The 23,922-nt window shown below is 35.3% G+C and overlaps 1 protein-coding gene across 6 annotated transcripts in view; it reads right to left on the reverse strand.

Annotated features, from left to right (window-relative positions):
• Positions 1–2,043: 2,043 nt before the first annotated feature.
• Positions 2,044–23,922, reverse strand: part of LOC144439603 (6-phosphofructo-2-kinase/fructose-2,6-bisphosphatase-like) — a 32,720-nt gene continuing 10,841 nt past the window's right edge. For 3 of the 6 annotated variants that reach the window (XM_078128867.1, XM_078128868.1, XM_078128870.1), the window contains 14 exons: positions 21,716–21,838; positions 21,020–21,116; positions 20,149–20,287; positions 19,771–19,827; positions 19,203–19,324; positions 18,605–18,666; positions 17,997–18,070; positions 17,318–17,536; positions 16,524–16,628; positions 16,058–16,099; positions 15,668–15,755; positions 15,301–15,363; positions 14,745–14,809; positions 2,044–6,992 (listed from right to left, as the gene is read on the reverse strand). In XM_078128867.1, coding sequence (XP_077984993.1) covers positions 6,852–6,992; positions 14,745–14,809; positions 15,301–15,363; positions 15,668–15,755; positions 16,058–16,099; positions 16,524–16,628; positions 17,318–17,536; positions 17,997–18,070; positions 18,605–18,666; positions 19,203–19,324; positions 19,771–19,827; positions 20,149–20,287; positions 21,020–21,116; positions 21,716–21,838 — 1,397 coding nt within the window. In that variant the 3' untranslated portion in view covers positions 2,044–6,851. Of the gene's footprint in view, positions 6,993–8,147; positions 8,553–12,314; positions 13,624–14,744; positions 14,810–15,300; positions 15,364–15,667; positions 15,756–16,057; positions 16,100–16,523; positions 16,629–17,317; positions 17,537–17,996; positions 18,071–18,604; positions 18,667–19,202; positions 19,325–19,770; positions 19,828–20,148; positions 20,288–21,019; positions 21,117–21,715; positions 21,839–22,600; positions 22,731–23,922 lie in introns of those variants that run through there. The other 3 variants (XM_078128869.1, XM_078128886.1, XM_078128877.1) reach the window with 3 other exon arrangements.

The following is a 23,922-nucleotide window of genomic DNA, read 5'->3' on the forward strand; positions in this document are numbered from 1 at the left end:
CCTTTAGCTCGTTTCTCGTTTCCCATTGCTTTCATTGTTTTTGGGTGTGTGTTTCCCTTTTGTGAGAGTTCTGATGTGTGGTTCTGTGTGGTGACTAGTAAGTGATCGTATGCTGTTGTTTTTAGTGCAGTGCTGGTAGATGGCGTGTTGCTGTTGTTTAGTGCAAACGTATCTATAGTGTAGTCAAGGTCATCAGCGAGGAAAGCAAATGCTGGACTAAAGGCTGATGCCAAGTTGTATCAGTAACAAGAGAAAACAATACGAGGAATAATGGTAAATCAATTTGTATTTTTATTACATTATTTTTCAACGTTTATACTACATACCGTATATGTTATTCTTTGACTACATTGTAGTTCAGTCTTTCATTGATTACCAGTACATGACAGTTGTTTTAAGAATTTGCAGTAACTTAACTATAACTCTACTCAATCTGAATCTTCCTCACAATCTGGGCAATAGAACAACATGGCTTCATTCTGTGTGAGTCTCTGATATTGTTGGTTATCCATTCCACAACAGTCTCTAGCTGTGTGACCAACATCTACAACCATCCCATTCAATCCAGTGTTCACCATGTTCTTATATTGATCTTTGCACATTGCATATTATACTTTCAAATTTAGTGTAGTGTAGGTAGAACTAGAAATGTTTGTATGAACACTTGTACATGATTATTACAACAAGCTAATGCCATTTACTGAAACAAATTGTCATATGACTATGAAAATCGTATGTGATGTATGACAATTTATATGTATAGGTAACTGATTTGCATACTAACTGCAATTTAGACAAAGTATATGAGGTATGAAAAGTATGGCATGTGGTGTATGGTGATTTGCATTTTTAATTATCCTATTTGCATACCATGGGGGTTCTACTTCCATGGTCAGAGTTTACATGTGAATAAAGTGTATTGAGCTATGAAAAGTATGGGACGTACAGTGAGCTCGTGTGATTTGCATGTACAATTACTCTATTTGTATACCACGGTAAAGTGTCAGAGTTTGCACATGTGGATAAAGTATATGGATTTATGAAAAGTATGGGATGTACAGTGAGTGATTTGCATGTATACTTAATTTACATACTGATGACAAGGTTGCAAAATTTGCATGTAGAGACAATATATGAGGCTGTTAAAAGTATGGGATGTACAGTGATTTGCATGTATAATTACATACTGATGGCAAGGTTTCAAAGTTTGTGTGGACAAAGTATTTTGCACTGTACATGTATTTGAAGTATGTTATGGTATGGTATGTATGTATGGTCATGTTGTCATGAAATGGAGGTGAGGGGACTCACTAGAGTACATACCTCTACCAACACAGTACTTCTTGGGTGAATACAATCTCTGGCAGCGGCAACGTTTTAGTAACCATGGAGACTATACAAGACATTCCTGGGGTGCCCTTGGCTTCTACTTTTATCACTCACAACTGCCCTTGGATACACAATTTACTTCTTGTTGACAAAAGGCATAATTTTTCAATTTGTGATTGCCATGGTTACCACTCCAATTTTTTAAAAACCTTGGATCCAGCACATTAAAGAACCAGGTTAGGGCTATATGGAATTAAACATTTCACCATGACATGGTAAGGCAATACGTGTAATTTATGTGCTATTTTGACAAAAATGCTTAATTTCTTTAATTTCGGTTGACATGGTAACTACAAATTCCCACCAAAATCTAGTTAAACTCTCTATATCTTATAGACAACCTTACCACAATGTAAAATTGAAATCCACCCATAACCTTTTCAGATATTGTGCTACCGGTAACAAATGACAAACAAATAAACAAACAGTACTGAATTCATAACCTTTCTCCAGCCTCTTTAACACTCAGTTTTACACACACTCTCAGTTTCTTTCTCACTATCTGTCTGTATCTCTGTTTCTGTCTTTCTGTGTCAGCCTGCCTGCCTCTGTCTGTCTGTCTGTCTGTCTGTCTCTCTCTCTCTCTCTCTCTCTCTCTCTCTCTTCATTGGTGGGGTAATAAATCAACTCGTGTAGAGATCAGACATTTTCTAATATATTTTATTACACTTTATTAAATCTCCATCAATTATTCACCATATCTACTAATTAAGTCTGGTACACATTTGCACATAATATTATCATAACCTTGACATCTGCTTCCGTCAACCCATTGCCCCAATTATTAGCACACACAGAATACGGTATATAGACTAAGCTTTACATACACATATACTGTATACATTGGTTTTCCTGTTTTCACTCCCAGAATAGATATTATACACAATTTCTACTAAAAATAGAGATTTTTTTACACTATTATAATGAGTATACTATATGAAATATCTGAATATGATGTTGGAGTTAAGAACATTGAAATAAAGTGAAGTCTACTTTCAGTCTGTGCCAGGTTTTCATCACATGACAAATCTCACGGAACTTCTTGTAATATGCGTATATCTAGGACTATGCATTACAGCCTGTAATACACATAGTAAAGTGACTGCACTTTGTGTGTCACACTCATTTACAGCATTCATATTAGTGTAAAATAATACAATTTCATTCACTTTATAAACCTGGTATGTGCTCTTTCTCACCAATTTGGAAACAATATTGCCTGTTATTTAATGAAAATGGAAAGCCAACCCAGTGGACTTAGCCTACAATCCACGCAAATGGGGAAATAATGAATTCAAAATCCCCATGGTAACATCACAACCTTATACACTGTATATATTTAGCTTCTGGCAAGATGTGAACAATGTTTTATGACATCTATGTTTACAATCGTGACTGTAGTCATCTACTACGTATTTGCTTTACACTGCAACAGTTTACAGATTGGCCACATTCAGAGTGAACACATTATGGGCTCATAACTATAAGCAAATGGAAAAAGTATACTTTACACTCGATATGAATTGTGTTCCACAATGGAAACACTTTACTTGGATGTTACGGTTTGTATTCTATGTTTGGGCCCAAACTGAAATTTCTGACAACAGGACTGCATTTGTACAAATAAATAAGTGCTACATCAAAAACCTGGCACAACTGAAAAATCAAAGTAGTATTGCTATTTTAATGTTTATCATACAAGTCTATCACATATTCATTTCTTTTACCACATTCCTCATTTGTTTGGAAATAATAATTGCCCAAGTATCAAAAAGTAAACAATGTAAATATATGATCACAAACAAGGTATGAAGTGGGTGTAGAATTACTATTGCCACATTGATGTCTCTAACTTGAGTATTTTTTGTTGTCAAAAGGCAGTGGATTTTAATATTGGTGCTAACAAACATATAAGATTGGCTAAATTTGTTTTTCTACATTGTACATTTCACCTTGTTTTTGGTATTTGAAGTCATTGACAGTCATACTGTATATGTACAAAATAATTTCAGTTTTATTCCTACTTTACTGTAAATGAAAATACACTGGCATTTGGTTAGAGTGTGTACAAAACAGATAACATTGCAACTTATATTTATAAACGGAAGGGAACGATTTGGGTTTGAAATGAGGGGAATTTTCTTCTTTGCTTATTAGTAGAACAATGAAAATCTCGGCAAAGAAATATTTTGGGAGTGTTGGCTACACTTGCAGTTTTTCTACAGTATGGCGACTACAATTTGATCAGTTGGAATGGCATATTGTATCTTTAGTGGTTCAAACTCTATTGCAGTAACTGAACAATGCAAGGATTTCCCAAACAATATAAAGTTCACCTACTATCATAACATGTGGAATGCTGGCACTACTACAGTCTCATCGGTGACTTTCATTAAGTCATCCAAATATTGACATTTATCAAAGCCAAGGAGAGTTATACATTTTGAAGGTCTTTGAAAGTTTACCATTATGGTTCATCCATTTATGTAAATCTTACAATCATTTGAAAGTTTTTGAAGATATTTTCAGGATTTTGTTCACCTTTCACAGTGCCATTTCAAACGTTTGAAGGTGTTTTAGGGGTTTAAAATGTTCATTTCTTAGTCTACAAAAATGTATATATTTCATAATCTTGTAAATATTAGTACTGTTTCACTGTGGAGTATTTCTCAGGGCAAGTAATCAAAAGAATTTTTATTAAATACATTCTTTATGATCTATTTTTGAAATCATATTTTTTTTCCTGTAGTCTGATAAATACATTGAAGGCCTTGATATCTAGATGTAGATCAGTATTTTCGTTAAGGTTTGGGAACTTTTTTGTTCCTATTTTTGGGAACCCACAAAGGAGAAATCTGGTAAAACTTACTGAGATTTCCATTCCTTGTACCACACTACAGTGGCATTTGAGACACAAACTAAAACTATTGGTGGATGGGATAGATTACTCAAGTGGGTGATAGCGATGCCTCTGTTGTGTGGATATAATCACCCTGTAATCAAGACAGTGTGTTGCCACTTGAGGAAAACTAGCTATCAGAAATGCCACCCTATAGAGAGTATAATTAAAATAATGTCCATTCATAGCTTATATCAATGTGTTGCAACAACAGTTTTAGTTTGTACTTTCAATCTTAGTAAGCTGGAATCTCGATTGACATCGTAATCATGGCAGGGAACCCCTGTAAAATACCAAGTCAGGTAACCTTTTACCTACTGCTTCTGGGTAGATAGTCAACAATTATTGAATTCTAACTTTTCTGGATAAAGCAGTAGGTTGATAATCATTTCACATCTCTTATCTTCAGATACATGAATTGCCAATGAGGGCAGTATAACACCTACATCTTAGTATTTACATGTGTACACATATCAGTACTACTGCACACTCTTATCATTCTATACTGTCACACACATGTACAATTTTAACTCACAAATAGAAAATTTTACATCATAATACCGATGGCCTTGTCCGTTTCCAAAACTATTGAACATTTTTTAAAGCACCATCCTCAATATAAAGACACATTACTAGGCAACGCAATTATATATCTTGCAAAAATACACTGGGTTGGTTTTAAAGTTAATATTTTATCATGGTGGTGGCGGTGGCAGGGGGGGGGGGGGTGTCAAGACATCTATTTCCACATTTCTGTACTTAAAATTTGAAACTTAAGGATAAACATGTGTTATTTTGACATGGGGGGGAGGGTCAAGACATCTCTATTCTTGTGTCATTTTCAAAGGATTTCTGATTTTCATGCCATTTTCGAGACATTTTTCTCAAACTTTTATACATGTTCTTTGTTCGCGCAATCGGGTCCATACAATTTTGTTTAGCTTCATGGCCTTATTCAGCATCTGCAAGCATACCTATAAACAGGCTTGTCATGGCAGCTTATCAAAACTATTCTGTTTGTACTCCATAGCAACCTACTCTGCTAATACTCCTACACATATAAATATGAACAGTCCTCTTTGTGTCTCTTCGAATAATAAAACATTCCATGAAATAAGACAATCTTGATATAAATATCATCACACCAACTGTGCATTCTTTGGTCACTTCAAAGTTGGAAAAAAAACTTGGACAATCCTTTCTGTGCTTAAAAATTGAACACATGTTATAGTACATGCTGTTTTAGAATCACCACATCTACAAGAATTGCTGAACTCTTGTGAGACCTCGGAAGTCTAACATACATTTCTGCTTTTCCTATATGTAATTCTTTGTATCTCCTACAGTAGACTACATGGTGTAAAGTGATGTGATGTACATTAATTTTTGTTGCATTCACTGATAGTGCTCATGCTTGCAAGATTGTATCAGCAGCTGATGACAAGAAGCAGGCACAGTCTATTTTCATGCAACTCTTTAACACAAGCCACATGCAGGAAGCACATGGGCAACATGTGAAAGGCACATGCAATATTTCAAAATCACATGGCTAACATGTGGAAAGCAAATGGCTAACTTCACCATTTAGAATTCTGTGAAATTTCTAGTTGTGTATATCACACAATTTCATCAAGATGAGAGACAACTATTTCACCACTTATTACACTCATCTAGTGACAATATACTGTGTATAATTTCACTTGATTATACTTTCCATCCATATCTTTACTGCCACAGTATCAACTTAAAGAGTGAGTATTATTGTTAGATTATTCAGTAACTTGCAGTTACTTAGTCACTGGTAATATCATATCTGGATTCAATATTTGTTAATGTCAAATGATCTATTTACATGGAAATCAAATCTCCAAAGCTGTAATAAGGTGTGACAAAGTAACAATCTTTACACATGCTTTGCGTGCATGTTTCTAAATGTTATAAATATCATACTTCAAAGTCACCAATGATTGAAGATTTTAAGCATACTTGTATACATATGTTCTACGTACATGTGCCACACACTTTGTTTTATCTTACTCTAATCAACTGTCCAATGAAAACTCAAAAGTAGCATGGATGTATACAAGGTTTAAAAGCCATACTATGTGTGGTCAGGATGCTGAAATCATTAACAGTCAAAATATTTCTTCAGCACTATAACGAGAAAGACGTGCAAAGTACATACATGCAGTGCATAGCGTTATTTCATTTTAAGTTAAGCTCACAAAACTAATCTATGACAACTAATTCATTTGCAGTAAATCTCTAATTGAGGTATGTAACAAAGCATGCATGTATTATATAATTTACATCACATTTGCACTGTGTGTACATGAAAATATCATGTAAGACTGTTATTGTTATTTTCAAAGTTAGAGTTGCACAAATGTTAGTGATTGCTAAGCTTTCAGCTTGGTAGTTGATTACCCGGTCTGTTACTACATTCTCATGTTTTCTCCCCAATTACAGCATTGGTCCATTCTGACTAATGATTGGCTGATTGGTCAGGGTGTCAAAAGTCAGAGACAGCCTCTTGTAGACATAATGGTGGCAGTCTACATCATCAACTGGCTGGTGTTGCCACGATAGGTGTATTTTCTGAAAGCCTTATGTCCTCATCAAGTTTGATATTATCAATGGAGTGGTCTGGATAAGCAGGAACTGTGGCCAATGCATCAGAGTTTCTTCGGCTTCTATTCAGCTTCTGTAAAGGCAATACAGAAAATGTTCTATGTCGTAACATCTATCTTTTATAATGATACCAATTTGAATTTTCAGAAAACTTCAGAACACAATTCTTTATAGACTGCAAGATACATCGTGACGTTCCACCCTCACCGGCCTCCTCTCACACTGTTGTAGGGGTTGGCCGATGTGTGAGGGCGCCCCGTCATGGCGTACCTTGCAGACTAAATTCCTTAGTGATTTTCTGTATACATGTCCTGGTATGTAACAGCTTCAATACTATGTGATGCACATTTCTGCGGATGCAGAATATACATGTACATACTACAATCTTAATTGCCAAGAACACATAGTGAGGAATACTTTTGACAGCAACACCACAGTCATTGGAAACATACCATTATCATGCACATTACAAACTCTTACAACTACACCCTGTACTTTCTTTTTTCACTCATCAAAATGAAATTTTGAATGTTTGACTTGACAACATGTGTGCAGGGCAAATGTTTAAGCGAAATAATGTGAATTCTTTTTATCAACAGAACATGTCGACACTTCATACTTGGCTTTTACTGTTTTTGCTACAACAGTATTTGACTCGCTCTTGAAAACCATACCAGAGCATGTTTCTGCTGCCACAGCACCCTCTGAAGAGCACATTTGGATGGTGCTGTAAAGAGGCCTGCGGTTTATGATGATGTATTTGATTACAAATGTACAATTACTACATAGTACATACATACATACATACATACATACATACACAAATATGCTTGCCTATTAAGCCAATGATATTTGTTATTGACTCAACAGCTTTGTCAGTGAATCACCCATTCAGTAGAAAGGAAATATTGTATTGTAACCAAATTTGTTGAACATCACTCACAATACAGGGAGAAGTCGCATCTAAACCTATATGCTATATATTGTAAAAGTAATGCATCCTCTCACAAAAGGAAGCCATGTAAAATAGAACATTACAACTGTCTCTAAACAGAGTTGGGGCTGGTATACTTTTACCATCTGTCTGGGACAGTATTTTGAAGTCACGCATGTGCAAGCAATGTGACTTCACATCCTCAAGAATACACCAAGCATTTTGTGAAGTATTAAGTTTAGGTTTATTTGTAACACAAAAGGACATCATCAATCGACTTTATGGTTCTTTCAAGAAAGACACTGTATTTCCAACCTTGATCATCAGTCAATCCTAGGTTATGTTACTACTCGGATTTGTCAAGACATATTTCTTTTTTTACAAACTTGTCTTTGCAGTTTTTCATTGACCCTTTGATTGACAGCCGAGTGTGGAGAGGATGGTGGGTAACCTTGACTACACATCTGCACCAATGGCGAGACCACTGATGACAGCTTGGCACACAGAGTCTGCAAGATTACCATGACTATACATTTACACCAAGTTGGACATCAAGATTTATCATGTTATATTGTTCGCTGGATCCAGGCATGGTTATCCAATCGTCAGCAATGGGTAGTAATAAATGGTTCATCATCAACGTGGAAACCGGTCACCAGTGGAGTACCTCAAGGGTCTGTGCTTGGTCCCATGCTATTCCTGATATATATAAATGATATTGATTGTGGAATGCTGTCTAAAGTTAAGAAATTTGCTGATGACACCAAACTATACCGCCCAGTTTATGATGGAAATGACACCAACACATTACAAACAGATTTGGACAAATTGTACAAGTGGTCACAAGATTGGCAAATGAGTTTTAATATCAAGAAATGTAAATCAATGCATATTGGTACAAATAACCCATCAAACGTCTATCAGATGAACAGCATACCACTACAACATACTGAAGAAGAGAAAGATCTTGGTGTAATACTCCACTCAATTCTGGGACCTTCTACTCATTGCATCCAGTCAGCAAAAAAAAGCAAACAACATGTTGGGAATTATCAAAAGAACTATTACACACAAATCAAAAGACATCATTAAGTGCCTGTACAAGCAATTAGTGAGACCTAGACTAGAATACTGTGTATAAGCATGGTCACCATGGCTACAAAAAGATATTGCCACATTGGAGAAGGTACAACGAAGGGCGACCCGACTTGTTCCGAAGCTAAGAAAATTGCCATATAACCAGAGACTTCTTCATTTCGGTTTTAACAATGCTAGAGCAAAGAAGGACTCGCGGTTATATGATACAGACATACAAGATTCTAAATGGTCTGGATTCCTGCAATGTCTCATTTCAAATGTCATCAACGTCTACACGAGGACATAACTTAAAGCTTGCAAAGCCATCCATCAGACTAAATACAAGGAAATATTTTTTCACTCCCAGGATCATAGACAAATGAAACAGTCTACCATCACATGTGGTGAATGCAACATCAGTCAACGTTTTCAAAAACCTGTACGACACTCTGTCTTAGTATTATTCTTGAACTTAAGGGATTTCTATTATCCATCTTGGGTACCTTATCCCTGTACTGAAATGAACTGAACTGAACTGTTGGTTTCCAGGATAGCATTACACTTGAACTCAGGGGTGATTTAATGCTTTCAAGGCATCATCTACTTCACACATACATGTACTATACTCTATTTTTCTCTCACCATCACCCATACCATACTCATGGACCAAGGAAGCCAACAATATCTAATAACTTTTTTGCATTTATTTACACATAAAGCATAACACATACTTCTTTAAAATCCTAAATCATCTTCATAAACATTATATTTATTTATATATACATATATAATCTACCAATAGTCCATAAGGAGATGTTGATAAAAAGGAAAAAAAAGGGAGGGGGGTACAATAAAAGACAAAAAGGTGACGAATAATGATTTCAGTTATAGTAAACATCTTGCACACAAGATGGTATTATGTTTGTGCATTCCTCATGCATACCAAGTCACTTTCTGGTGACCCACTGTATTTTTCCTTGGGTCACATGTTAGTATTTTTTACTCAAATTTACATGGTTGTCTTTGATTTCTACAATAGATCACGTCACAATTTCCATAATCGCGTCAACAGATTTTACAACTGCACATTGTGGGTATAGATAGAAAAAATAAACATGCGAGCAAACGGAAACAAATGTAAATAAAGTTTGTCAGCTGCTTTACTCACACAGGAAGTGAATAACTGTGTATATTTAACAGACATTGATGTTTATATATAAAACACATGACTTAGCTGGCCATGAATTTTCATGTAAATTTCAAGATGTGATCAATTTCCAACACAACACTACTTACATGTAACACAGAACTTGACACACTAATATCACTTTGCTGTAGTTCACATTCAGTGTCAATGTGCAAAATATCTAAATTTGTTGTTTTAAATCAATAAATAAAAAGCATGTATAAAGGTCTAAACTTGATATAATGTAAAGTCAAACTGAAAAATTCAAAACTCAGAATTTGATACCACATTTTATACATGAGAGACTGACAGGCATCATAGCATAGCATAACATAGAGTTGGAATATGGTGGAGTACTCCATCATTTGACACCAACGGATTCAGATTCAAAAAATCACTTAAAAGAAAGATTCTGCTGCATCTGTTTTTGTTGTCATGATTTATACACAGTTTGTAAATATTGCATTGGTACATTCAGCAACAGTATTTCAGCCCAGTCAGTAACTATGGGCAACCAAATTTATAGACTGAGATATATTACTTGATATCAAAGTGGACAAAAAAGTCTACCTCATTTCAAAAGATTATGTACTGAAAGCAAGCCTATCAATTGTCCACAGAATTATGTTAGTTCCACACTTGAACATGATTGCACAGTATTTGTTGTTGATAATATCTGGGGGAAAAATAACAAGTCAACACTTTTCTAAATGTCTCTTCCATACAAGATTATCTGGTTTCCATGACAACAATGTTAGATACAGAAACCTTTGCATTGTCTTTACATTTATGAAAATGTGTTACTCTATATAGCGTGTTGAATACAACAAATGTGTGAATTACTCCTTTGGAGCTGTTCTGACAAAACACGAAAGAGTTCACATGTACGAAACGTGTAGCATAATTCAGAGTCTATGGAAAAATTCCAATCTCTAAATTGTACATTGGATAGCATTTACGATTTAGGAACAAAGGCATCTCGTTATATTTAGATAATTTACACAGCAAACTTATGTTTTTGATTTGTATTGCTTTTAGGAAATTATTACAGCACTGAAATTTTGTAAAGCTTGTGCTATATCATATGTTATTCTATTGTAGCGGGGAGACTCAAACAAAGTTACATCATCCCTTTAAAAAAGGCAGTCAAGAGAGTAGATTTTAGTCACTCAATGAAATCTCAGTAACGCAGAGAAATGTATGATCACAGTGATGGACAATTCAAATGTCAAATAATTACGTTCAATGACTGATACAGTCAAATATAATAGTATTTACAAACATGAAAATACATTATTTTCGATTCGGATTTCGAAGGTAACCTTGTTGGAAGAATCACATGCTGTCATATTTTACAAATCTCTATAATTATAAATGTAAATCAAACTTTTTATTAATCATTTTCATACCTCATTAATGGTTTGATGGCTCCGATATGTTCACACAGTGATATAGCTCAGGTTGCCTTTCAAAGTTGTTTTTTTAACTGTCTTAATATTTCAAGCCTTGAGGTAAAACTGGTGAAATTGACAAAATATTTGCAATGATCTTAGTACATGACCTGGGATAAAACTGAGTTCTTACATCTTTTGTAGCATGATTTCATTGATATCAGAAATTAACCAATGTCATGATGCGTGGTGTGTATGAAACATCAAAACTGAAATGACTAGTGGTACAGTGCTCCAAAGCTGATAATCTCAACTAACAAAGGGTGACCATAACACTAAAGAGTTCCTGTCTTGCACTAAATCTGTCAGAAAAGCTGGAATATTTGTAATTTAATATATTTCTGTTTCCATTTGTTGAGAATCCGAATCTGAAATCCTAACTCAACCTGAGAACAGAATGCGTATAGGAAATTTTCATTTCACCGAATGCTGCAGACATCTAAATACAATACACCAACATAACTTAATAGAATGATTGTGTTTCAAATAAATTACCAATAAATTTGTCTTAGTCATCAACACACACCTGTCAATATCACACATGTAATAATTAAAAAAAATCCATGGCATAAATTTGTGCGTTGTTGATTGATGTTGTGATGATAATCATCAAAAGCACCATAATTGTTTAAATAAGATCATAAATAATTTCTTCTATTGACTGATCACTCAATGGAAACATTTTGTATCTCACATGTGACACTTATCTCTCCTCATAACTTTATCATTCATGAGAAACTTAGCCCCCCCCCCCCCCCAAAAAAAAAAAAAAAAAAACAACAACAAAAAACATCTGCTTGTAGCATGAAAATCAATAGCTGTACAAATAGGTGTAAGGATGGATTTTTTTTACAATTTGTCTGGCACTAAGCTGACACCAAGGTATTGACAGACTGAGGCAGTCTATGTTAATTTGTTAATGGTAGTAGCATGGCTGATAATTGGAAGGTACCTTGAGGCGGAGATAATCAGTATCTTTTGCAGCCTTTGCATACAACATCTCATAGGTTGTATCAAACTATGCAGCTTAACTACAGATAACATTGGACATCATATTCACTATAACCTGCCTTCAAGTGGTCCTTACTTTTTGAACTTTGAACTTAATAAAGTCTCTTTGGTATCAGTGGTATTTACAAAAAAAAAATTTAAAAAAATTTATATGTGCAGAAGTGTCGTCAATGTCTGTCGCTCTTTCGAGCTATATATAGTATGGCAGAATTATATTAATACATTTTAGTGTATCATCCTTGCATATGAAAAGATATGCACACTGACTACTCCTTGGCACAAGATGAAACACAAGACTCTATCGGCTTAGTTCAGACAGCTTTGTCACTTGTGTTACTGTACTTTGGACAGTAATACTAGAGGTATCTATAAAAACAAGTTCGAGTTTCAGTCTTGTCTATATCCTTTGCAGTCTTGTTTTGTTTCACGTCTCATGCTTGCAAACAGGAATCAGGAATGTCAGTGTACCTACCTTATTGCATTACAGTAGTACGTAACAAGTTACAATGGCATGTGAAGTATCTCGGTCCAATAACCATTCTGGTTCAACTATTTAAACGGCAATGTTTCCAGTTATACTGAGTCACAATGCTCTACCAACACACATGACTGTAAATATGACATTTTAGCTTTTAAAATCATTAGACATGATCGAGCCTTTAAAAAAAATAATCGATGGAATTTTGACTCAGAAGTGTCTTTTTACAATAATTCCTGACAGTTCTGGGTCATCAATAATGCTGCTAAAGAAAGCACGAAAGACCTACAGCACAAATATCTATTGAAGAACCTGACAAAGTTATCCACTGGCAGTGTGTAAACCTCTGCTCCCTTCCCCTGTATCTAGCTAAAAACTAGGCAGGCGGGAAGGAGGGTAGGTTTAAGGAAGGGGTGTGTCTGCTTTTGTTTTGAGGTGGTCCCTAGCATCTTCAAAGTTGGTTGCCTGTTACATACTAATGATTGCCCATAGCTTTGCATAGCTCCTGAAACAATGGCTCCCTCATTTGCGCCTCTCTCTTTTCTCACGTTTGATGGGTTGGACATGCTGTTGAGAGCAAAACAGACAAGAATGCAGGTTACTAGGTAAATACTTGTAAAAATGGTGACATGCACACTGCTAGGCTTTTTTTAAACAACATTGTTTTACCTGCAATTCTAGGGTTGTTCAAAAAGAGGAGGCACAAATGAAGCATCAAAGTCAAAAATGCTAGAGTGCTAGTGAAGTGATATGAGAGCTATGCAAAACCACAATCACGAATTTGGCAGATGTTGAATGTATGTAGCCACTGCTGATCACTTGGCCCCCATTAGAACCAACTACAATGTTTGAATTTATGACAACTGTCTTATAAAACTTACTCTGATTCATTTTACAACAGGAACATGAATAATTCAAGAGAAGTAAGGATTTTACTGTAGGAAGTCACAATAAAAACCTTTCTTGAACATAATACTGCAATGGAAGCCAAGGCTGTTTGTTCACGGGCCACAACTTATTGCGATTTTACAATCCATACTGAGTTGGACGAAATACAACACTTCTAATGGTACTCTGTCTTGTGTAGCCAATTTCCCAGTTTGATGACTACTGTCACTTTATAAAGTGTAGCAATGAACATATTTTATAATCATTACCCAAGACAGACAGAAGACCTTCTAAAGTCTGAAATGGGACTGATCATTTAGGACTAAAAAGTGTTAGTCCTAAGTTAGTTTATTTTCAACCTAGTAATGATTTTCATTCCTAAATTTGAATTTGCCTTGAAGGCAACTAACTGTTTGTTGATGATATCCCTGCTGTCATTGCTTTATTACACACACACACACACACACACACACTGAAGCGTTCACAGCCGACTATGGTTATGAGTTGCATAGATGAGACACAGCAAATGGTTCTTGTAAACAAACCCCACTGCATCTGAAAACCAACACACCTTTCAAGAAAACAGCACCCTCTGGAGGTGATGTGGCAGTTATTTATAGAGAATGAAGGAGATCCCAGATTGCATTCTCTCTGCTAGGAGAGGTGAAGTCTCCAACTGACATTACAGCTCCAATACCATGTTCAGTTCACGTTCACTGAGACAACTACCATACAAAGTCTACAGAGGTTGTGTTGTGTCTTGATAAAGGAGAATCTAACTGTAAATAAATGTTACTTACGGATGGTTTTGGCCTATGAGTGTCAACAGCATCTATGTTTAGAGACACACTTTCAACTCGGCACCCTAAATGAAAAGAAATCGTATGAACAAATCAGTTGAGGAAGAAGCTGATATCCAATGAATTGCTGACTTTACGCACACATAGTTGCTGTCTACCAAGGTCTCGTCCGTCATGGGATCTTTACAAAAAGATGCAATTCTGTTGAATCTTAGTAAACCATTCACATGTACATTGAGACACTTTTATAATCTTATAAATAATACTTTATCTGATCTCTCAAATCCTTGATTGATGCTACATCTTAGTCTTGACTGTTGTTATTTGATCTCATAGATAGAACAATGTGGTCACCAGTCTCTTAAAGAGTTCTGATCGGCGAGTGAGTTTTAATCATTGATCAAACCAACAAACATATGCAAATAAAAAGAGGTAGAATTTAGTCTTGCAAGATATGCACATCTTTGTAGGATGCTATAAGGTAGTGTAGGAATATCAAGCTGTCTGTGACGGTTTGTCAAAAGCGAAGACTTCAAAGAAAAGATGAACAACTCACCATAAGCAACAGGAGTAAGTTTTAAAACTGTATGCAATGGACATTTCAGGTAAGGCAATTCATCTGAAAGAGAAGAATTTGAGAACTTATAGCATTCACTTTTCAGAAACAATGGTGATGAAATTCTTATTGATCTCTATAGCTTTGACACAACTCAGTCATCCCACATGGCTACTATTGGGCAAGGGCACTGTGTTTTATTATACATCAAAACATCTGAACATAACACAAACTCATTTGTTAAGTATTCATACACAGTAGAGTGTTATGATATATGAATTTCATATCAAAGAAGTTCTACTGATACGTTCTATCATTTCCTGCCAGTGCAACTCAAAAGGAAAGAAGATACTAGGAGAAAGCATACCTGGGCCTTTGTCTAGGAAGTATGCTAGAAGACATCTCATCACTCCCTGGTGGCATACCACTAACACATTTTTCTGCCTTTCCAATTCCTAGTTGGTATAAAGGAAAAGAAATATGTAATTGGTTTCATTAACATATCGGTAGTAGGTAAATTAGAGGGTTCAGATAGTTGTCAAGTTGACAATTATGCATGTTCTAAGAAGTGAAGTTATTTCAGGGTGCATTTTGGAAGTAGGTTCTTAAATGAGATATCTTCCAAAGGCTATCTGAATGTTTCTCTCCTTCAGATAAGCAGTATATATTGATTGTATTGTACTCTAAACTGCCCATTAAAACAAACAAACAGACAAACAAAGTAGCTATGTTATCAGAACAAAGCTTGTATTCTCACCATTATAACTGGTTCCAGCCGGGCAACAAGGTCTTGGTATGACTGTAATAGAACAAAAAATGTAACACTTTGAGTCTAGTCTACAGTGGTAGTTTTAGGTTTTATGTCATTCTCATAAATCAGCTTACTTTTCTTCTGTGACACATCGAAATAACAAACTATACACGGTAAACTTTAAATTTACAATCTGATCACAAAAACATGTGTTACCACTTGGCCAAATCCACAGGTTTGCTGTCCAACAGATATCACACTTATGTAAAATTCATATCAACTAGTGCTTTCAAAATATGAGTACTACTACAAATGATCAAAAATTACACATGCACACACACACACACACGCATGCATGCACACGCACAGATGGATGGATGGATGGACGGACGGACGGACAGATGCACGCACACACACACACACACACACACACACGTTTGAAAATCAAAAATAAACTGTAGATTAACCTTACCTCTCCTTTGGGATATCTGTAATGGTACTTGTCTTGATCACGGAGTGCAAACTCTTCAGGATGCTTCTCTTGAATTTCTTCATATGTCATTTCATCACACACACCCTGCAGAAAGGAATGGCCCCCATGGACAATATCCCAACATAAGTTGATATCATGTGTGGCATATCAAAATGTATGCAATGTTACGAGTTGAAGGTGGAAAGTACAGAAAATTCATGTCCCTGCCACTGGCTATCAAGATCTGGGTTGTCATGATTTGCTTTACTGTATATGTACACAGAAAAGACCTAATTCTCACATAAACTAATCAGGATTAAAAATGTATTTATTTTCTTCTTTACTCAGCATCATGATTTGCTACAGAAACAATCTACTCTTGCCCAGCATTATGTCTTCACACCTGGAAAACCCAGAGGATTTTTTTCTTAGTCTCCAACCAAGTGTGCTTGTGAGAAATTAATATCAAACTGCTCCCCCCCCCCTTTTTTTTTGCTATGATTGTTGTTTAGATCTCATAAATTAAAACAAAGTCATCAATCTTTGACGAGTTCTGATCCATGACTGTAAAGGTTCTAATCATTGATCCAGCCAACACTGTGTCACGAATACACCTAATTATTTTCTGAAATATTTTTTTTTCTAGAGCAACTGAAGGATGTACTGTTCTTGGTACATTACAACCATGTTGGACATAGTTGTTTTTTTGTATTTATTTCAAGTACTGAACAGAATTTAGTTAAGATACCTCCAACCAGATGAATTGATATGGCATAATAATAAATTCAACTTACTGCATCTAGCTCATTCAAAGCTTTCCACTGCTCAATGGGTGCATCAATTCCCTCAGCAGTCTGTGACGTTCTTTTTAACTGACTCGTCCACACTTTGAGGTCTGGTAAATGTTCATTTGTCATGTATTCAGCCAATGCAGCACGGTAGTGTCGCCCCCTGTCCGACAGGTCAGCATCACCGCCTATTCGTCCTTTCAAATTCAGCTCACTCTCCCCATGCTGTGGGCAAAACACAAATTTGTTAGAATACTGTTAAAGCGAATTAATTGTTGAATAACATGACATGGGGTATCCCCTTTTCATTGCATTTTATCTCAAATGACACAAGTTGTCAGATGTTACACTTAGTTTTGCTTAAGACATTGGTCAAAAATATTGCAATACAGTTATATCACTAGACACTAATATAAGCTTACTACAGTAACTTTGGTGATCTCTCTATCATCTTGGACAAGATTTCATGCAGGAACAATCATCGTATTGGTGTGGCCGCTACATTTTGCATCATGGTTTACACCATATATGAACATGTGATGTCGAATGTGTCAACGTCTGTTTAGGGGGATGGGTTTTGTCCTAAACGAATGATGTTCACTTATTGAGCTTGTGCGACATTATGCAATTGTCCTTTGGAATTACACATCAGTAAAATACAAAACTTGTCAGACAGGTAACTTACCCTCGTTAAATAAATAGTTCTTGGCATAATATGAATATTCATAAGGTAATATACAATCCGACTTTGAATGTGGCCTGTGAAAATAATCATACAAAATTGTTACAAGACAGCCTTGGACTGTATTCCAAGTCTTTTTTTCAAGTTAACAGATTCATCCCTGTCTGCTCTTGGAACTTAAATATGAACCCTTTTACCCTGAAGACTTCCTACATGGGGTTGAAATATCAGAAAAGTGTTTATGTTAAGGGCAGTAAGCAGGTAAAATCTACCTGCGTTCCTCCAGTCATTTTACGTGGGGTTCCCCACCAACATGATGGTATAATGTATTGGAAACTATGCCATATACCCCTTTCTGTCACAGGGTTTCCCCAACCTAAGCAAAAACATTGGCAAAGTTTTGTTGAAAAAAGGAAGAGTCAACCTCTTTCATCAAACCCGATTTAATAGATTTCCACAATATGTTATTAGACATATTTGTTCGCTTCTGAAATATACCAGGACCATAGTTAGTCTTCAGTGATGCAGTCAAAACTTTCATGTTGTTACTGTCTATTTTAAAATACCAAAAGGCTTACCAGTATTAGAATAAGACTAATCATAAAACATACCATCAACTTTATTTACAAGAAATCTCTCTCCACAGTTCATGATTGTAATGTAGGACTTCTCACTGAAATCAAATGTAAACAATGATGTAAATGAGGTCAGATTTACTGACTGGTGCTGGTTCATAAGATATATAGATTATAGTGTAATGTCAATGAATTGAAGGAACTGTGTACTGTTCATATTGTGATTCATGCATAACTTGATAGTGTACAATTCTTTTCACAAAGAAATATCAACCCCCCCCCCCCCCATCCCATGATTGTTGTTTAGATCTCATAAATTAAAACAAAGTCATCAATCTTTGATAAGTTCTGATACATGACTGTAAAGGTTCTAATCATTGATCCAGCCAACAATATCAAGCATACACCCTAAAATTTTAATCTCCCTTTCTTCTTCTAAAAACCAAATGATGCAGTAACACTGGTATGTTCATCACACCAACCATTTAGGACATGGCTACTTGTTATTTATTTCAAGTGCTGAACACACTTTTGTTTAGTAAACCCTTTAGTAGAAATTTCTTGATTGCTTGGTAGGCCGAAGTTGTACACAAAGAGTAGATTTATCCAATTATATTACTGTTATTTCCTTTACCTGTCAGAGTGTTCATCTAGTGGTTCATACGCCGCTTCGTAGTGTACAATTCTCTTGAGGAAATCCTTGATTGCATCATCTTTGTTCATGTCCTTGTAATCAGGGCTGCTCAGTTTTACTTCCTGAAATAACACAAAAGTTGTGCCAAAACATTTACAAAATGACAAACAAAAGAACAAAATGTTGATGTTACACTTTTGTTTTTGGCTGTTGCTAGATCTCATAGATAGAACAATGTGGTCACCAATCTCAAGAGAATTCTGATCGGCGAGTGAGTTTTAATCATTGATCAAACCAACAACATTTACAGATATCAAAGTTGTACAATGTGTAATATTAATTTTCTCTCTGTTGATTCCTACTTTTGACCAACACAGAATATGCATTGACAAGTGACAATCTTGATTGTAACTTCTGATCAGCACACCTCTTGATTCATATTAGACAAAAAACAGCTGTGGTGTGTTTTCCTTTTCCCAAAAAATAATCAACACTGATACGACATATCATCATTTTAGATATACATTCACCTATGAGGTGTTGACTGATAGCGAATGTTACAACTTACCGCAATATTTGCTTCTATTACAAGGGCATTATCACACATTGATTCCACAAAGAACACCTGAAATAAGAAGATCAATGTAAATCATCACAGTGAAAGAATTATGGACTTCAATCAGCATGTCAATATGTCTGTGAGATGTTTTCAATAAATTAAAATATCGACAATGAGAAAGCATATAGTGGTGTTTTCCTAAAATTCGTATTTACACATTTGATGGTCAAGTACGAACACCGCTTGCCATGTTCTTCCACTACTGGTGAGCCATTTCAGCCCTGTCTATATATAGCCTATACTAATACTTGCATTCTATTTTTCAGACTTACAACTTCTACACATACTTAAGTCACCAAGACTGAACCAATACAAGCACTAATTTACCTTAAAACCTCTTCCATAACATGTATCTAGGATATCCTGTCGCCTTTCTCTGCTGGTATTTGTTGCATCAAATACAGCAACCTCACCCTCAACTTCCAACCAATTGCACATATCTACCAAGGCATCCATGGCTGCTTTTCTGTACACAAAATAATTTCAAAATACATTGATCAGGGAAGTCCTAAAGATTTTTTAAAACAGCTTTGCTGATAACAGTCTCAAGCATGCTTGCAAGAAATATCAAACCAACATTTTCTTTTGCTTTATATACGAGAAACACTGAAGTAAAGTACTTTCTCTATGAGTTACACTCATATATAGCATTCATATGGAGTGTAAAAGTATACTGTTTCAATTGGTTTATTTACAAGCCTGGCATGTGGCCTTTCAAATGTGCTCAATTAGCAAATGAAACAGTATACTTTTACACTTGATATGGATGCTATAAACGATTATGGTACATACAGAAAACGCTTTACTTTGGTGCTATGGGGTTGTAATTGTTGTTCAGATCTCATAAATAAAGTAACAAGTTCACCAGTCTCTAAAGAGCTCTGATCGGCGAGTGAGTTATAATCATTGATCCAGCCAACAGTACATCAAATTAAGAATGATAACTAAAACTTGGGTTTCTGAAGGAAAGACATTCCAAACCAAATGATGTAATATTCTTTATATGTTCATGGTACCAATCAAACTCACATGGTACTAGGAGCACAACACAACATCTACATGTACTGTGATTCTGGTTGTACTTGCGTAGAATTAACGTTAGTTAGCCAGAAGTGCAGTACCACACTTGTGGCTATCATGAACTCTCTGTGATTCATGTACATAGGAGACTCACAATAGACGTATTCATGTCACTTACTTTCTGATAATCTGGGCCTCTTCATTGTCTTGCCTAAAAAAATTATGGTTTTTGTAGCAGTCTGTTGCACTCCTCCTGTACTCTCCAACATTAAACACTAGTAGGACAAAACAGACATCAACTTAGTACAGCTTCTTCATTCTATCTGTACACCAATGATTTACACTGGTATATTCATTTCAATTCACTACATTTCACACAAACTACAATAGTTTTTGGTCCGCGATAAAAAAAGATCATAGTACCCTCGACTGTTGTTAAGACCTCATAAATAATCATGGTCACCAATCTCCAGAGAGCTCTGATCGGCGAGTGAAAGTTCTAATCATTGATCGAGTCAACAACAGCAACCAGTTAATGCAATCAATTATCTTATGCTATCAATAATTTATAATCTTATAATTGTAAATTTTCGAAAAAGGGATGGGCAACTAGTTACTACTATAGCATATGACATTCAAATTATATAAAACATACAAGAATTCCTCTTTAAAACCTTGATAAGATATTCAAGAGTATATGTACGATGAAAAATTCCATCTGATTTCTTCCTCATTCCCATCAGCGTTTTAAAACTATTTTTGAGTCTTTTCCCTTCAAAACAGGGTTACACTTTCTTCCATCATTTATTTGCCTTTTTCAAAACTAGAAAGGACATAGCGATATGAAATTCTAATTTTGTTGGATAAGTCTTACCTTTGGTAGGGATTCCTATCCAATTCAGATACCTTGTAAGTTTCTTGGCTACATATGTCTTGCCTCTGGCAGGTAAACCTACCATAACAATCACTGTCTGTGGATGGGCTATTGGACATGATGCTGAAAGAAAAAACACACAAAATCTTGACGTTAGAATAACTCGCTCCCACATCACTTATGCTAGCTGTAACAGCCCTTTCTTCCATCCAGTTCTGTACACATCAATTTCTGCATTTTCAGCAATTGTGAGATACAAATAGACACAGAATACCAAGAAAACGTTAATGAATACAGTTCAGTCAAGAAGCTAATCAGTCTAACACAATAGGTTGATGTTTTAAAGGTAGATGTGTTAGAATTTCCATACCCGGGCTATTTCTGGCTAGACTACTCAGACCATATATAGATCATTTTTTTTACAACCATGCTGTAGATTAACCCCTTTAAAGGCTGTCCTCCTATTGTTTGGCATGTAATTACACGGACTTACTAGAAACCAAGTTCTTAATAGTATTCACAATAATGGCTACCTGCTATGATAAAATTCCAAGAAATAACAGGACTTTGGTACAAACAATACAAACACTAGTGAACATAGATTATTCAAGGTCAAGCAGATCTCATTTCAATTCACTGTAATTTACATGTATAAATGTAATACTGGGATCCAACATCTCCACTAGTACAATAATTAGCTCAACTAGAGAATTTAAATGAAGTCTAAAACTCCTGTGAAAGCAACGACACTACATGAAACTTTTCAATGTATAACAAGAAGAGATTGAAAACATATTGAATATGCTGACCATGTGCTAGGTTTCTCTTTACCACTGCATGTTTCCTTTTCACTACAGAATAACTCTATAACGACAAAACAAGTACCTCTTCCAAAGATTATTGGAAAATAGAGACTCATAATGCCATGTATGCCACTCTGTCTCTTTTCAAGCCAAAATCTGGTTGAAGAAATGCAACAGACAATTCATAAACACACTAGCGCACTGCAACAGGTCAGCAGCCATTTGCAATTTGTCTTAAGCATAATTTACCCACAATCCCATGCGTGCTCCACGAGGTAGGCATTTGTGAGCCTGAGTACCCAAGATTTGCAATCACATGACACTGGGCTTTGTTATGTTAATTAAACACATGTCCTGGTAATTTACTTAGTGATTAAAAATTAAATACAAAGCCTCACAAACCCTATATGTACAAGCCAAAACGGGTCTGGTACAAATATTGTATACAGTAACATACACTGATTCATATGCAAATCCTGTTAAGATTCATTTGTTTTGTTTTGTTTTCAAATTGAACATTCAAAACAGACTACAAAATGTTCATTTTTCCCTAAAACCATCATCAAAGGATGGAACAATACATGTATATCATCAGACATTGTAACTGTAGGATCATTTGATGTCTCAAGTGACATCACACTTTACAATAACTATTTAATATTTATTTACTCTTTATTGTTCTTTTCTTTATTCTTTATTCATTTACTTTGATTCTGAATTACAACTGCTTTGATCATCCTCATTCTTGTTGCACATTCTCTGACAAAATTTTCAACATGTTGATGGTCGCCAGTCATGGAAGAATAATAATATTGTTTTGAACTTTGTAACTACTTGCTATTACGTTAGTATTAATTTATGTATACCTCTGTATTCTATTGTCTTTCTTCAATCATGCACTTTGTATTGATCCACACACACACACACACACACACACTTCAAACTTTTCACACGAAACAGTGATCATGTCAACACTGACTAAAGCTAAATAATGAAAAACATATACATTGTGTTCCTCAACGTCTTGCGTTAGTGTGTGCAAATGTGCATGCATGTGTGTAAGTTGTCATAAAGTTTTTGATACAGAATGACATTTTCATGTGATGTGGTGTGTGTGTGTGTGTGTGTGTGTGTGTGTGTGTGTGTGTGTGTTGTCAAAGTTTTTGGTACGGAATAACATATATATTCCGATAAAATTCCATCAAATCAAAATGAATAATACTTTATGTTGACATTAGAATAACTTTATCTACATTCCTATAATGTTAAACTTATTATAATTTATAGTTGATCAGTATGTATTGCAACTGTTTGTTTAATTTTCTATATTTGACATGTCATCGATTTGTACATTTTGTCAGAATAAATATTTTTACATAAGTTTATATTTGTGCAGATTCAGTA

Source organism: Glandiceps talaboti, chromosome 1 (genome assembly GCF_964340395.1).
Source record: "Glandiceps talaboti chromosome 1, keGlaTala1.1, whole genome shotgun sequence".
In the NCBI taxonomy this organism is placed as follows: domain Eukaryota; kingdom Metazoa; phylum Hemichordata; class Enteropneusta; family Spengelidae; genus Glandiceps; species Glandiceps talaboti.